Raw genomic sequence first — 14361 nt, forward strand, 5'->3', positions numbered from 1 at the left:
TCGGAGAAGTACTGCCTGCATGTGTCCAAACAGATGAGTTTGGACAGGAATGATTGCTAAGTTTGGAATAGGATGCTCACTAAGAGTCCATCCAGCTCTACAATCTTGTGATTTTTGGCTTGCTTTACAGTTTGCATATTTGGCCAATTGCTGTGGATGCCATCTATTTGCACCTCTAAAAAGTAGAGCGATGAGCACTTTCTATGGTGTGCACTGTTGCAACTGCTCTACGTATATCGCTTGCTGAATTCTCGCAACAACCCATAAGATGGGCGTGATAATTATCCTCAGTTGAGAAAACTGGAGAACTAAGAGGTTAAAATAACTTGCCCAAGGTCACGTAACTAGTGAGGGTGAGAGCCGGGATTTGAATGCAACCATTCTGGTTTCAAAGTTTATGCTCTTAACCATTATGCTAAGTTGACAAACAGTAAAAACGTGTGCTGGCATTAATTCTATTCTTCTTTCAGTTAATTATCATTGTTTCAAAAAATGTCTGCTGGTTGTGATAGAAGCCGATGATTTAGAAGGGAAAAATACCTCTTAAAGTTTAGCTGTATAAGCACTGTTATAATCTACTGTTTTTGACTGTTGTCAGCCTTTAACTGTTTATCAGATATTAACCACTGGACCTATGAGGAGACCCAGGGCGTGTATGTCTGTGTGCTCCAGTGTGTGTGTGAGTGTGGGAAAATGAGAGAGACTGTGTGTCTGTAAGAAGGAAAGGTAAGCGTGGGAGGGAGAGAGCAGGAGAGAGGTTTCTAGAGAAACTCCCCAAAACATGGCAAATTGAGGCTAAGGTAACGGTAAGTTTGTGGGAAGGACCTGAACGATCAATGTACAGCTTACCAAAGAAGTAAGAGTGTTTTCCTTCCCTCAATAGTTTGGTAGATAGATACTCCTTGTTTTAGTTATTTTATTTAGTGCCTTAACTTCTTTTATAGATGGTAGTCTTTGGTTTAGGTTGAAGTTCATGGTTATAATCAACGTTTCATAATTTCCTAATCTAACAATCCATCTGTAATAACAGCCATGGGACTCAGATGATAGAGGAGATAGGAGTTCTAGGACAGATCGTGCAAAGCCAGCATGAGATACAGCTGAAGGTACAACATGGCTGCATACTTTGAGGAGGTAGATGGTGGAGTTGAGTTCATTCACGTGCCTATGAGCAGCGGCTCCGGATGATACGCTCAACAGACCCGATTTGCTTTCTTCAATAGAGAGTGCCGCTAACCGAAGGTCATCGATCAGATCCCAGATGCACTTATCACAGCCTGGAGATAAAATGGACGTGTTATTTCTTTAAAACTGAAAGTCAGCCAGGAAGCATGTGCGCTAGTAGATCATTATGTGTACTTCCTCTGATAATATTATTATTTTAATCTGAAATTTATTGTCAAATTGGTTTCCATACAACACCCAATATTATTTTTATCTTAAGGGTGCCTGGGTGGCTCAGTCGGTTGGGCGTCCGACTTTGGCTCAGGCCATGATCTCACGGTCCGTGGGTTCAAGCCCCGCGTCAGGCTCTGTGCTGACAGCTCGGAGCCTGGAGCCTGCTTCGGATTCTGTGTCTCCCTCTCTCTGTGCCCCTCCCCCGCTTGTGCTCTGTCTCTCTCTGTCTCAAAAAATAAACAAACAAATAAATAGATATTATTTTTATCTTTGTGCCCCGAGGAGCTGTTCCGGGTCACCGAACCAGTCCTTACACTCGAAGCAGACGAGAGTCTAAGATGACTCAAACTGTGCATCAGGCACGATCCCCACTTAAAACAACAAAACAACACATGCGACACGGAAGGAGGCTAATCTGGACTCTCTAATCGCTGAACTGAAAGAAAGGAAGCTTAAAAGGGCAAGACATTTGCAAGATGGGTGGGTAAGGAGAAGCATTCCCTCCACTTTTGCTTAGTGGTGGGACAGCCCTCTGAGACGGCTCTCTTCCTATCAGGCTTTGGGCTTCTGCTTGGTGCCCACCGGTGAAGACGCGGCAGTTTCTGCTCCTTGCAGTTGGAATTGGAGTTCCTCCGACTGCGTCGTCACCCCCGGAGGCCCAGCGCCCCCTTGTGGCACACTCAGAAGGACAGCCGACCATGCTTGGAAACCTGTCTTGACCTCATTTTGAAACTTTTCTGTTCCCAATTATCTTTCCCCCAGATTGTCCCCTTTTCTAAGGAACCAATAAATGAAGACTAAAGGGTTAATAGTTGTTAATGTGTTAATTTGTTATTTGAAGTTTAACATGATCTTTCTGATAGGCTATCTTACAGGAATAACTCCCCAGCCAGCCATGAGGCAGCTGGGCAGCCATTTTGATAAAAGGCTTTCTAAGGCAAAGCTTCTTTAAATCATTCTAAGAATCAGTTTTTCTAGACTAAGCGCTTGAAGGATGGTTGAGAAGTCATTAAGACCATCTCTGGGCATTTGTTTCCAAGTGTTTCAGCAGGTTCCTGCACCATGAGGACTGCTGATTTGAAGGAAAGTGATGACAGAAATCCAGGAAAGTAATATGACAGTTCCATTCTATAAGGTGGGAATAGTTTATTTCTCGTGCCACTTCAGTTTTGGAGTGATTTGGGAAAAGCCACTCGAATCTCTTAGTGTCTTGGTTTCCCTAGTGTTGTAAAGCATTGTCTACCTCACTATCTGAGGACTTGAAGAGATAATATAGAAAAGGGAGCCAAAATGAACTTGGTCACTGGGAATTGTGTTTCTGAGTCTGCCTTTACCCACTGGGTAAGATGCTGAATTTAAGGGCTTCACAAAATAAGTTTTCTAAAACAGAGCTGCTTAAATGTAAGTCACCCATTTGCCAATTGGAATCAAGCAGAGCGTTGAATATCTTTCGCTCAGGGTTTATTTGGTGGAGGCACAGACAGGGTTAAAGCCAGGAGTGGGGCTTAGGCAGTTTCTAGAGAGGCTATTGCATAGCTTTTCCTAATCCTACACCTGCAGCACATTAGAGAGAGTGGGGTTAGTCAATCATGTACTGTTATTTTTACTTATGGTTGGGCAGTCCATGCCTGTAGGGGGTTCAAAACCTTCTTCCAAGCACTCTCCGGTTACGCTGTCACATGGGCCTCCCCCACAATTGCACACTGTGGGAAGCAAAAACGAGAGGTTAGGGCTTCGTTTCTTAAAATGCTTAAAATATGGCAACGTTTTCCTGGTTTCTAGAAATACTGGCTATCGGTACACAATTCTTCCAAAGGGAAGTAATTATATTCTTCCTTACCACCATGTAGAATCCATGAACTAGAGATTATTCCCCCCACCCAGTAAAGCCCAGCCTGGTGAGATTTTCAAAGGTGTCCCTGGGGCAAAAGTAAATCTGAATTTTCTAGGACTCTTTTCCCCACTTTCTGGGATGCTGACATGACTGTGCAATTGCTTCAGTCCAAAAAGATCCTGGTAAATTTCACAAAGTACAAAACGATCCTGGAACCCATCATTCAGCTGGAATCTGAGAGCCCTCCTTTCATCGCAGACTGATTCTCCAGTTTAATCCAACTCCAGGGTTGATCATTGCCAGGTGTGAGGGAGGAGCAGCCCGGAGGGAGGGAGGGAGGAGGCTCAAGAGCGACTCTTGGCTCCCACAGTGCTTGACCCTTGGCAAGTCTGACTCCAAACCTCCATCAGTGGGATGGCTAGGAGTAATGTCGTGGAAAGAATTAGGAGCATATTTACATGAATTTAGAAGACCTGAGAGCCCACTATTAATCTACTGATGATTTTCAAAAACGCCTTTTGGAAAAAAACAAAAGCAAAACCCCAATCTCATCAGGCTGTTCATTTTCCACTGAGTTGCTCAGTAGGAATCAATTTGTAATATTTAAAAAGGATTTCCTAAGCTATCTATGCTGGCAATAAGCTGGAATAGTGTTGTAAATTCTCCCCCACCTCTTAACTGTCTTTACAGAATAATCATAAAAAATTAGCTTCAAGGGGGAACATGCATTTATTACATTTCAGCTGTTTAATGTTCCACAAAATGTAGATTTGTTAAACAATTCAGCAAGATCATGCTTTGTTGCTTCTAACATCACTATCTTTTCTAAGAGTGATCTGCATCTATGTAGTTTAACAGAAGTTTAAAAAAATCTTTTGAGAATCAGAACATCAATGTGTAAGGCTTGGATTTTGCCAACATCCTTTCTGATGCCTGCTTTCTCTCTTTAGTCTGACTGGACACAGAACTCCTCTCTTGCTTCTGTCATTTCTGGTTTCATGCCTCTGTGCACCTCGCTTTCTTATAGACACGTTTACTTTTACTGTGAGTGCTGCAGATCATATGTGTCTTCTTCTCAACTTTAGACTCTTCTTAAAATCTTTGCAGGTGGGAATCTGTTTCGGTAAGGGGATTCCACAAGAGCACAAGGCCTCTGCCTCGCCCTCTTTCCTCTCAAAGTCATAGAGTAAGAAATACTCACTCTCAACCTTCCTTTGTTCCTAAAGGAAGTCAATTCGCTTTTATTTCTGAAGAGTTTCACTCTACGCAGCAAATTGATTAGAGAAATCATGAACGAAATTTGTGCATTTCAGTCTGACTGCAGTTTAAACAGGAAGATTTCTTATACTATATCTGCAATATTTACTCTGACAATTTGAGGAACGTGGGGGATGACTAAACTGTACCCTTGGCTTGCTAATCTGTTTCACTTAGAAGTCAGTTTTACTTCTTAAAGCTATGACCAGCTTCCAGAATAAGAAAACTGATGTAAATCTTGTAGGTCTTCGTTCAGAATTCTGGTCAGTGATAGGTAATCCATGAAAGTCTAGCTTACTCCTTTGATAAAAAATTGGAAGAATATAAGGCAAAAGTTCACTTGTGTGAGTGTCTCATGGTTTAATCTACCCATGAGCTAAGGTACACCAGTAGCCTTGATAATATCTACCCTGGTGAGTATGGGATGCACATTCCTAAGAGTGCACAGTGTCCTGGAAAAGTGACAGTGGGACACTTGCAATATTTTCCCAACATCGATCCATCTGAATTCGGTGTATGTGCTGTACCTGCGCAGTTCTTGGCGACCCTGGCATCCCCATAGTAGCCAGGGGCACAGCGTTCACACTTGAATCCCGTGGTGTTGCGTAGGCAATTCCTACACTGGCCGGTGACCTCGTCACAATCTTCAAAGATCAGGTTGGGATCTGAATTTCCACTGCAGTCACATTTCTTACAGGTGCTTCCAATCAGCAAGGGGTTTCCATAGTAACCCGGGGCACATCTGGAGGAGGAATCACAGGTTAAAAATTTAGCAGCCATAGTTTTTCTTGTCTTTTATCTTCTTTCCTACCTAGAAGACAGTGTAGTGAATATATGTGGATTGCTCGCCTGGAATTCATTCCCTTTATCGCAGCTTCTTAATAGGACCAGACTTTGTTTTTAAGGAACCATTCTTCTCTTCCCTATTGGATTGAAGCCCATTTAGTATGATCAGACCCCCAGATGCAGGAGTGTCCAGATATGATCAGTATGTGGGCATTTTTCGTCACCCTAATGATTGGGATACATGGCTGGTATATGACCGAATGGTACAAGATATGCTAAATGTACTGCAAGAGATGTACCACCGGGGCACAGCTAAGAATTATCCTGGCCGAAATGTTAATAATACCCTTATTGAGAAACACTGGTATAAATCACCATCTGCCTTGCCATAACGAATTGTTCGGATAACCTAAACCTGAGCCAGTTAGTGCCTGGCATTGTCCTGGCCAAGACAAGTTAGCTCAGGAGTGATCTAGTCGGAGTATTATAGCTCAGGGCTTTTTTAGCTGAGGGTTGTGGGAAGGCATTCTCTCTATCCACAGGTGAACATAGAGGCAGGTAGCACTCAGCTGGCAGCCATCTTGTGATGGCAGGAAGGCAGTGTGAAGATAAAGCAGAGAGCAGGGCTGAGAGTACCACACATAAATGAAATTGGAGCCCAGATGGCCATTTTTGTGGGCATTTTAGGTATGTAAGCCTCTAGAGACCAGGCACCTAACTGCATTCGTTGTGAGGGCAGAGCTAGTGCCTATGGTCATGCCAGCGGGGCCCTTAAGGACAGACCCCAGCTCAGTTGGAAAGTAGAGACCAAAATCCATCCAGCCTTTGCTGGCCTTGCCAAGCTGTGCCCTCTGGGTGGAGCTGCTTCTACTCAGAAGAAGAAATGCCTTCTCTACTTTTCCCAAAGGTGCCTTATGGGCCAGCAGAGGAGGCCCTGCTTGTGAGTAGTGGGACTGCAGGCCCGATCCAAGGGGTAGCTGCTACTCAGCTCTGTCAGCTGTTTCTAGATTGTAGCCTTGAGGGAACTGTGTTGCTAGATCTTTCTGTCTTTAGAGAGAAAAGCTGAAGTGTGGATTTTTATGTGAACTTACAATTTTGAAAGTTTGGCTCAAACTTTGTAAGAATACCGTATGAGCCAAACTACACATGTTTTCTGGCTGGCCATAGGCTCCTCTTTGCTGTGACCCTAAACTAGTGTCAAGACTGGCTAACTGGGGCTGAAGATGCTTTAGGAGTGGCTGGAAAGAATGTGTGGTCACCCCTTCATGGAGCTGAAGGTCAGGTGCAGGAGTGGGTTCTGATGTGAGCGAGAAAAAGAAAGGAGCAGATGGAGGTTTCTGTGATGAAAGCAGAGGTGGGGGAAGCCGGTGTTGGCTCCAGATGCAGGGTGGATTGCGGGCTGGAATGGGGAGACCGGGCTGGGGTGTGGAGAGCCTGGGCTGGGCGTTGGCCTTGGAGAGGAGAGCGGGGGAGGACTTTCCAAGGAAATCAGGAAGACCTGGCCAATAATAACAAGACACTACATTTTTAAGAGGCTTTCATGATTCAAAACATTTGAAAAACAGAGAAAGGAAACAAAAAATCACCTGTAATCCTACAATCCTAACAAAATCACTGTCCGATATTTTGCACATATTCTTCCAAACTTTATGTCTCAGTTTTTTGGTGTAGTTGTAATGATGGCATACGTTCAATCTTTATGCCCTTTACTTGCACTGTACCTCACGGTTTCACCGAGGTGAGTTTAGTTACCGCACACACCCGGGAGGTAGGCCACACAGGCCTGGCATTCTGAGGCTGAGAGGCTACTTTGGTTTTCCAGGCTCATATAGCAAGGAATTCACAGCACAAGACCCAGACCTTCTGACCCTGATGTTCTTTCCTTCACTCCACCCTGGACCACACTGCTGCTGCTATAAGTGGATGAATGAATTCACCCAACAGAGGGACAATTCATGTCTATTTTATGTAAGGCGTGGAGAGACAGGAAGAGGAAAAACACACAGCCCGTGCCCTGAAAGAACAGGAAACAAATCGAGCATAATTATGCATAAATCATAAACTCTAGAAATCAAGGTCTACGAAAAAGATAAGAATGAATGCAAGTGCCACACAACCCACAGAGAGACACCCCCCAAAGAGGAAATGTTCAGTGAGTTTTGTTATTCATACTCATGCCTTTGCACCTATGATTTACAGGTTCTCTGGTTCCCAAGCCAGCACAAATCATCCCTCTTTGGAACACATGGCTGGATTGAATTTCTATCCTTTGCTGCAGTTCACCAAAGAGTATTAGACTCTTGGTCCCATTGAAATGGGACTCAGACCTGGCACCTCAATGTACTGTAGGGAATCGTGAGCTCTGGGCGTGGGACCTTGCCCAAGCTCACAGAAGTCAGATGACACTGACTTTCTTTTCTCTGTTGAATTCCATTGTATTTGATCTCCATAGGTTGTCTCTTGGTCTTCCACGAGAGAAAAACCAAATTCTCTATTCTGTAAGTCAGAAGCTCAATCACAGTGGAAACCTACTTTGAGTTTCAAGAACATTGTTTGGTGGTAGGTTCAGATGCAATTCTGAAGTCATAGTCCAAACTTTAACCCTACAGATTTTATAGAATAGACATGCAAAGGTTTCTTCCTATAGCACTCTACAACCCCTTACTTTCATAGACAAGGAAACTAGAGTGTGGAGAAGCTAAATAATTTGTTCATTACTGCAGGGCTCAACCCTATGATGGCACTCCAAGCATAATACCCTTTCCCCCCACAAGTCTGATATTAAATGAATTAGCTAATTGATTAGCAATTATAATAATTGAATAATCAAACGCTATCAATGCATCCAATTCCTGCCCTCAAATAACAAATAACAAAGGTTCAAAAGGACCAGCAGTTGGAATTAGAGTCAGCACCGGAGCCTTGTACCCCGTAGTCTGGTTCTATTTTTTTTTTCTCCCATAATCTCATTTCTAGCTTTATTAATGACTTGAATCACTCATGGAAAATGGGCTGATACATTTACAGTGTAAATGAGAAAACAGTGGCATATGAACATTGTCATTTCAGTTAGTGATCACAGTATTTAGGCAAAATAGAAAACAAAGAAATATGTTTTAGGAGAGAAAAAAAAGACTTTGACCAAGACCTATTGTGTTGGGAATTTTTGGAGCTCTTTTTCTCTCCTCTCCTCTTTCTCCTTTGCTTCTCTTACTAGGGCCATACAACTGTCACTGAATACCTTTACCAAGGGTGCCAAACTCCCAGGTGGCACAGTAGTCTTTCTGGGAGGGATGCCATTCTATAGCTGTCATTGGTATTAAATTAAATGTTGAAAAAAAAAAAGAGCCCGTTACATAGTAGATGCCATATAAATGCTTTCTACTTCTCTATGAAACACTGATAAACAAGGCTAGGAAAATGTAAGTAACCCACTCAAGGTCACAGGATAAGAATCCAGAAGTGGAGCAAGGTAGAGAGGAGGGAGTCATAGAAGAATTCTATGTAGACAACAGAGGGTGAGTTTGAAAAAACATAGTGCCTGCAGAAAGAATAAGACTAAACACTGGAATCCCAAACTCAATAAATGTTGGCTTTCTTTTCTTTCTCCTCTTCTTTCTTCTTCTTCTCTCTTTTTTTTTTACAGTTTATTTATTGGGGCACCTGGGTGGCTCAATCGGTTAAGTGTCCGACTTTGGCTCAGGTCATGACCTCGAGGTTCGTGAGTTTGAGCCCTGTGTCAGGCTCTGTGCTGACAGCTCAGAGCTTGGAGCCTGCTTCAGATTCTGTGTCTCCCTGTCTCTCTGCCCCTCCCCTAGTCATGCTTTGTCTGTCTGTCTCTCTCTCTCCAAAATAAATCAACTTAAAAATAAATTGATTTATTTTGGGGGGCAGGGGGAGAGAGGGAGAGAGAGAATCCCAAGCAGGCTCTATGCTGACAGGCTCTGTGCCAGACTCAATCTCATGAACAGTGAGATCATGACTTTAGCAGAGATCGAGAGTCAGGCACTTAATTGAATGAGCTATCCGGGCACCCTTATTCTTCCTTTTTATCATCAAGGCCATTATCAGCATCATCACTGTCATCATTATTATATCTGTCGATACTATATTCAGCCTCTCCTGTTAGGGCTTTAGGGTCCCCTTGGATTTGCTTGAATTCGGTCCATTCTTCTCTCCTGATCCTTAAGCAATAAGATCCACATGATAAGTCCTCATAGTATTTTAGTATGTCTCTCACTCCACTGCAAAATTGAATGAATGAAGGAATACAATTAAAGCTGCCATGGGGGACAATGCGGAATACTGAGGTATTGAGATCATCTACAGTTTTTTAAGTTTATTAATTGATTTTTAGAGACAGAAAGTGCATGAGCAGGGGAGGGGCAGAGAGAGAGAGGGAGAAAGGGAATTCCGAGCAGGTTTTAGCGCAAAACCTGACTTGGGGTTTGATCTCGAGAACCACACATAACCTGAGCCAAAATCCAGAGTCAGACGCTTAATCACCTGAGCCACCCAGGTGGCCCATACCTGAAAACTTGGGATTGTGGCCCATACCTGAAAACTTGGGATTGAACATCAAGGCTCTTGGGTTTTGTTTTGGGTTTACCACTAACCAATTGTGTGACCTTGGACTAGGTCTCAAGGCTCTATGTCTCAGGCTTCTCAGCTTTTCAAATGTACTACGTAGAGCAGAGGGAAAGTCACACTGGGATGAAAATGAGAATCGCAAAATTGCTGGCTATGAGGCTTGTACATTTTATACTCATTTGCATCACATGGTAACTTCCATTTGCAACCTCTCTCCAGCCAGAGGGCAGTGTCTTAACTCATTCAATTCTGTGTTACCCTCTTCCATTTTCCTGGCACGAGGAAGAGTAGGAGATCAAACAGGCCATGAAATGACTCGCTCTCATCACTACAGGTGCCTTTTTAAAGGAACATTAAAAGTACCATTATTGTTTTTTCATTAAAAAAAAAAAAGATATTACTTAAACAAATATAACTGAGTGCCTACAATGTTCCAGATACTGTGATGGGGGAAGAGTCGTAGAGAAATGAATGAGATGCCACTTCTGCTGAGAAGCTCATAGTTTAATAGTAGAGACTGAAAAAGAAAACCCAAATGTGTGATTTTGAGCATGTGGCTTATCTTCTCTGTGTCTTACTTTCTTCCTCTATAAATAAGGATGAAAACGGTATCTTCTAGGATTTTTTTTAGGTTTAAGTGTGTCATTACATGCAAAGTGCTTACAACACTTTCTGGCACACAGTAAGCATTCAATAAATGTATTATTTTTATCGTCACAGTCGTCATCTAAATGCAACACAATGTGGTGAGCTCTACAGTTGGTCTGGCGGATTTGGGGAGCAGCGGCTCCCACAGGTGGAAGTTAAAGTGTGAGGTGGGAGGAAGACGTTGGGAAAGAGCCAGCCCGGGGCCAGGGCAGGCTTAAAACACGGACCTCATTGTAAAAACAAGTGTATTAGAGCTGTGTTACATGGTACAGTAAAAGGTTCGTGTTTTATGCTTTGGACCAATGTTTCTCAAACTTAAATGCAGTGTGGGTCCCTGTGGAAGGCAAAAGATTTTCCCAGAATACCTCTGCTAGTGTTCATCTAAGTTACGTTTCAATCTTTAAATAGTTCAAACATAATACAAGGTAGAGAAACTCCTTATAACTATGGCTCTTATACATCTTAAAAACCAAAATAAATTTTACGATAAAACACAAACTATGAAACCAATTAACCAAGACGATGGATGGTGTTGTCTTGTTGCAGCTGAATGGCTACTTGCAACATGGCGTGACAGAGGATTGTGTGAGCTCAACATCTATGCCCTGCCATGTGTTATGTGACTGCTCAGTTTGCTTTGATGTCATGCCATTTGGCCTCCAATTGTCTTTCATGTGTCACTGACACACCCCCGGCTGTTATTTTCTCCTCAGCTCTGAGGCAGATTTCCCTTTATTACAAAGTGGTTCTACAGAAAGTCCAGAACGTGTTTCGAGTAACTTTTTCCTCGAGATTATCCTGGAAATTAAACACCGAATTAAGAAAATATTCACTGAGTCCTCATGAGCCCCACAAATATTTCTGAGGACACCAGGGGTTCTTGAGCTATAGTTTGAGAAACAGTGTTTCATATCATGCAGGTGTGGTATAAGAGGTGGGGCAGTAGTTTGCAGGCCGTGAGAGGATTGGCATGAGAACCCAGTAGAGTCAAAAAATAGGTATCCAGGCCTCACCCATACAGGTTCTTTTTCTGTGGGGCATGGATGGGATTTGGGGATGGAATCCACGGTTTCCAGGGGATCTTATATACAGTCACATTTGAAAACCATCCCTTGATTAAATGATCTCTAAGTACGGAAACACCTAGTGTTTGCAATAGATAGACATCCATACAAGTCAGCAGCATATTTTGAAAACGCCTCGTGGTTAGGTCCAAGTTCATAAATACATTGAAAATATAGATTAGATGAAGCTAAACTGGGACAATTTAACAAGTTGACTGTTAAACTCAAAACAAAACACCCCCCTCAGTCCCAGGGTCAAACACAAAGCCAAAGCAGTGAAGACTTCTCCCTTCCCAATGACCCAGCCCTCTCTGTGGGAACGAGATCACTCCTTCCACTGCCCTCTTGAGGAGCCTTTGCTTGTCCTTCTATTTGGTATTTTCTTTCTTCTGCCTTGTGATGAATGGTGTTTGGGTTTGTCTCCTGCTCTAGCCTTGATTTTCACTGAGGACAAGAGACCATGTCTTGCTTGTTATCACGTCCCTGTCCCATCCACCAATCTGCTGTGTGGTTGCTTCCATTTTGAGGAAGAGTCCCCTGGATTTTTGGTGTAAAAAGTCAATTTTGGTGTAAAAGGCCTGCATCCACTCTCCTTAAAACAGCAGGGTGTAAGGAAAGGTGGACAGGAGAGAGGAGACAAAACAGAGAAAGTTGCTCAGAGTGATTGTCCCCCAATGCAGATGAAAGGCCTTTGAGGGGGCACTTATTTCCAGCACATTTGTTGCTGCAGCCTCCTGTCAAAGGGAAGCAGGTTAACTGTGCTTCTCCTGAATATGAGAGACTCATATAATTCATTAATTGTCAAAGTTTAATGTAGGAGACCTTTGGGGCACCTGTGTGGCTCAGTTGGTTAAGCGTTTGACTCTTTATTTCAGCTCTGGTCATGATCTTATGATTTGTGAGATCGATTGAGCTCTGCGTTGGGCTCTGCAGCCTGCTTGGGATTCTCTCTCTCTCTGCCCCTACCCCTCTCACATGTGCTTTCAGTGTCTCTCTGAAAACAAATAAATAAATAAACTAAAAAAATGAAATAAAGTGGAAGACCTTACAAAGACAATTGGGAAAAACAGTATTGGCATAGAGAAAGAATCCAGATTTGTAAGCCAAACTGTGCGGGTCCTGGTGCCCCCACTTAGCAGTGTTGTGACTTCAGACCGGGCTCATCACCTCCCTTAGCCTCAGTTTCCTCATCTGCAGAATGACAAAATAGCACCTGCTCTCAGGGTGGTTGTGAGGCTAAGAGGTGAAGAATGTAAAGCACGGACACAGTGGACAATCAACAAAGGGCACTACCTAGTTCAAATCTATCATTTCTGGCTAAGGAAACTGAGATTCAGGAGAATGAGCCAGCTTGTTCCCAGGCACACATGATGCTGGTGGGGGAAACTGGACAATGGCCACCATGACTCCTACAGTCACCAGGTAATTTTTACTGAGCATCTCTTAAGTGCCATGTGCCATACCAATAACGTCACAGTATCACCTCACAACAGTCCTAGGAGGTGGACATTTTCATTTTCTCCATTCTGGAGATGTGGAAATGGACACTTAGAGCTCAAATAACTCCCTCAGGAGGATCCCAAAGGGCTCGTGCTGAGAGACAAACTCAGCCAGGCCAAAGCTACATCTCCTCAATATTTGACAGCTAGTGCTTTCTCCTTGATCCAACCATTCCAGATCCAGGAGAGGCACCGGATCTAACCAAGACTTACAGGTCCAGGAGCCTCCAATGTGCATCAGGAGACTTACATCTACAATCCTACTTCTGAGGAGGGCATGCTGTCCTGTCCATGCAGGCCCCTTACCCTGGCTGACAGAACCTCTATCTGCACCCCTGTGCAACTTTGCAGGACCGAGCCCTGAGGCACAGAGAATGTCTTCACTTCTGGGAGGGCTTGCATTTGGTCAGCATGGCTCTATTTAAGGCCATCCCAGGGGCCAGCGAACACCCATTAGCTGGTAATACTGCTCGATCTCTGTCAGACTAAACAGAGTTTTACCTCAGACACTGAGGGGACAAAGTTCCATCCCTGGCTGATTAACAGTCCTCTCTGAGCCAGAAAGTGAGCAAACCAGGTGCCTCATATTCCCGAACCCCGAAGTAAGAAAATACGGAGTGAGTGTGTCACAAACATTAATTAACCAAATGTCTGTTTGTTCCTCCCGAGGTATAAAATCCACATGCGCCATCAGCTTTGACCTTCCCTCTTCCCTCGTAGCAAAAAAAGAGAAAAACATACCTTTAAAAAGTCTTCAGTAAGAGGATTAGCTATGATTTGTACATTTAATAATCATAATAGTAATGCCCTCCAAGTGTAGAGATTTTCTCTGCACTGTAGGCACTGTGGCTTTTTAAAAAGAATTCCGGAACTACTCTTTGAGATGTAGAAGGTGATTTCTTAGGAAGTGAGATGGTTTATCATTTAAGGTTGACATTTTGAGTCCTGGGCTGGTTTGTGAACTGTACTCAGGGCAATGGGAGTATGCTGCTGGGAGGTGAGCATGTGCGGATGTTGGACCAGAGGTTTGAGAGGTACCCTGTCCTTCCCTCCCATATCATCTTGCTGCCTAAAGACAATGGGGAGGCTGACATTAATAACATTTCTTTTTTTTTTTATTATTTGAGAGAGAGCAGGAGAGGGGCAGAGAGAGAGAAAGGGAGGGGGAGAGAGAGAGAGAGAGAGAGAGAGAGAGAGAGAGAGAGAAAATCTTAAGCAGGCTTCATGCTCAGTGCAGAGCCTGACTGAGGCTCAATCCCACAACCCTGGGATCATGACCTGAGCC

At 43.5% G+C, this 14361-nt stretch overlaps 1 protein-coding gene across 2 annotated transcripts in view; it reads right to left on the reverse strand.

Moving 5' to 3' along the window:
* The window catches only part of LAMA4 (laminin subunit alpha 4), a 150913-nt gene that overhangs the window by 84044 nt on the left and 52508 nt on the right, over positions 1 to 14361 (reverse strand). The window contains exons 6-8 of one of the 2 annotated variants that reach the window (XM_047859971.1): positions 5017 to 5231; positions 3027 to 3101; positions 1126 to 1277 (exon numbers count right to left, since the gene is read on the reverse strand). In XM_047859971.1, coding sequence (XP_047715927.1) covers positions 1126 to 1277; positions 3027 to 3101; positions 5017 to 5231 — 442 coding nt within the window. Of the gene's footprint in view, positions 1 to 1125; positions 1278 to 3005; positions 3102 to 5016; positions 5232 to 14361 lie in introns of both variants that reach the window. The other variant, XM_047859970.1, reaches the window with a different exon arrangement.

Source organism: Prionailurus viverrinus, chromosome B2 (genome assembly GCF_022837055.1).
Source record: "Prionailurus viverrinus isolate Anna chromosome B2, UM_Priviv_1.0, whole genome shotgun sequence".
NCBI classification, from domain to species: domain Eukaryota; kingdom Metazoa; phylum Chordata; class Mammalia; order Carnivora; family Felidae; genus Prionailurus; species Prionailurus viverrinus.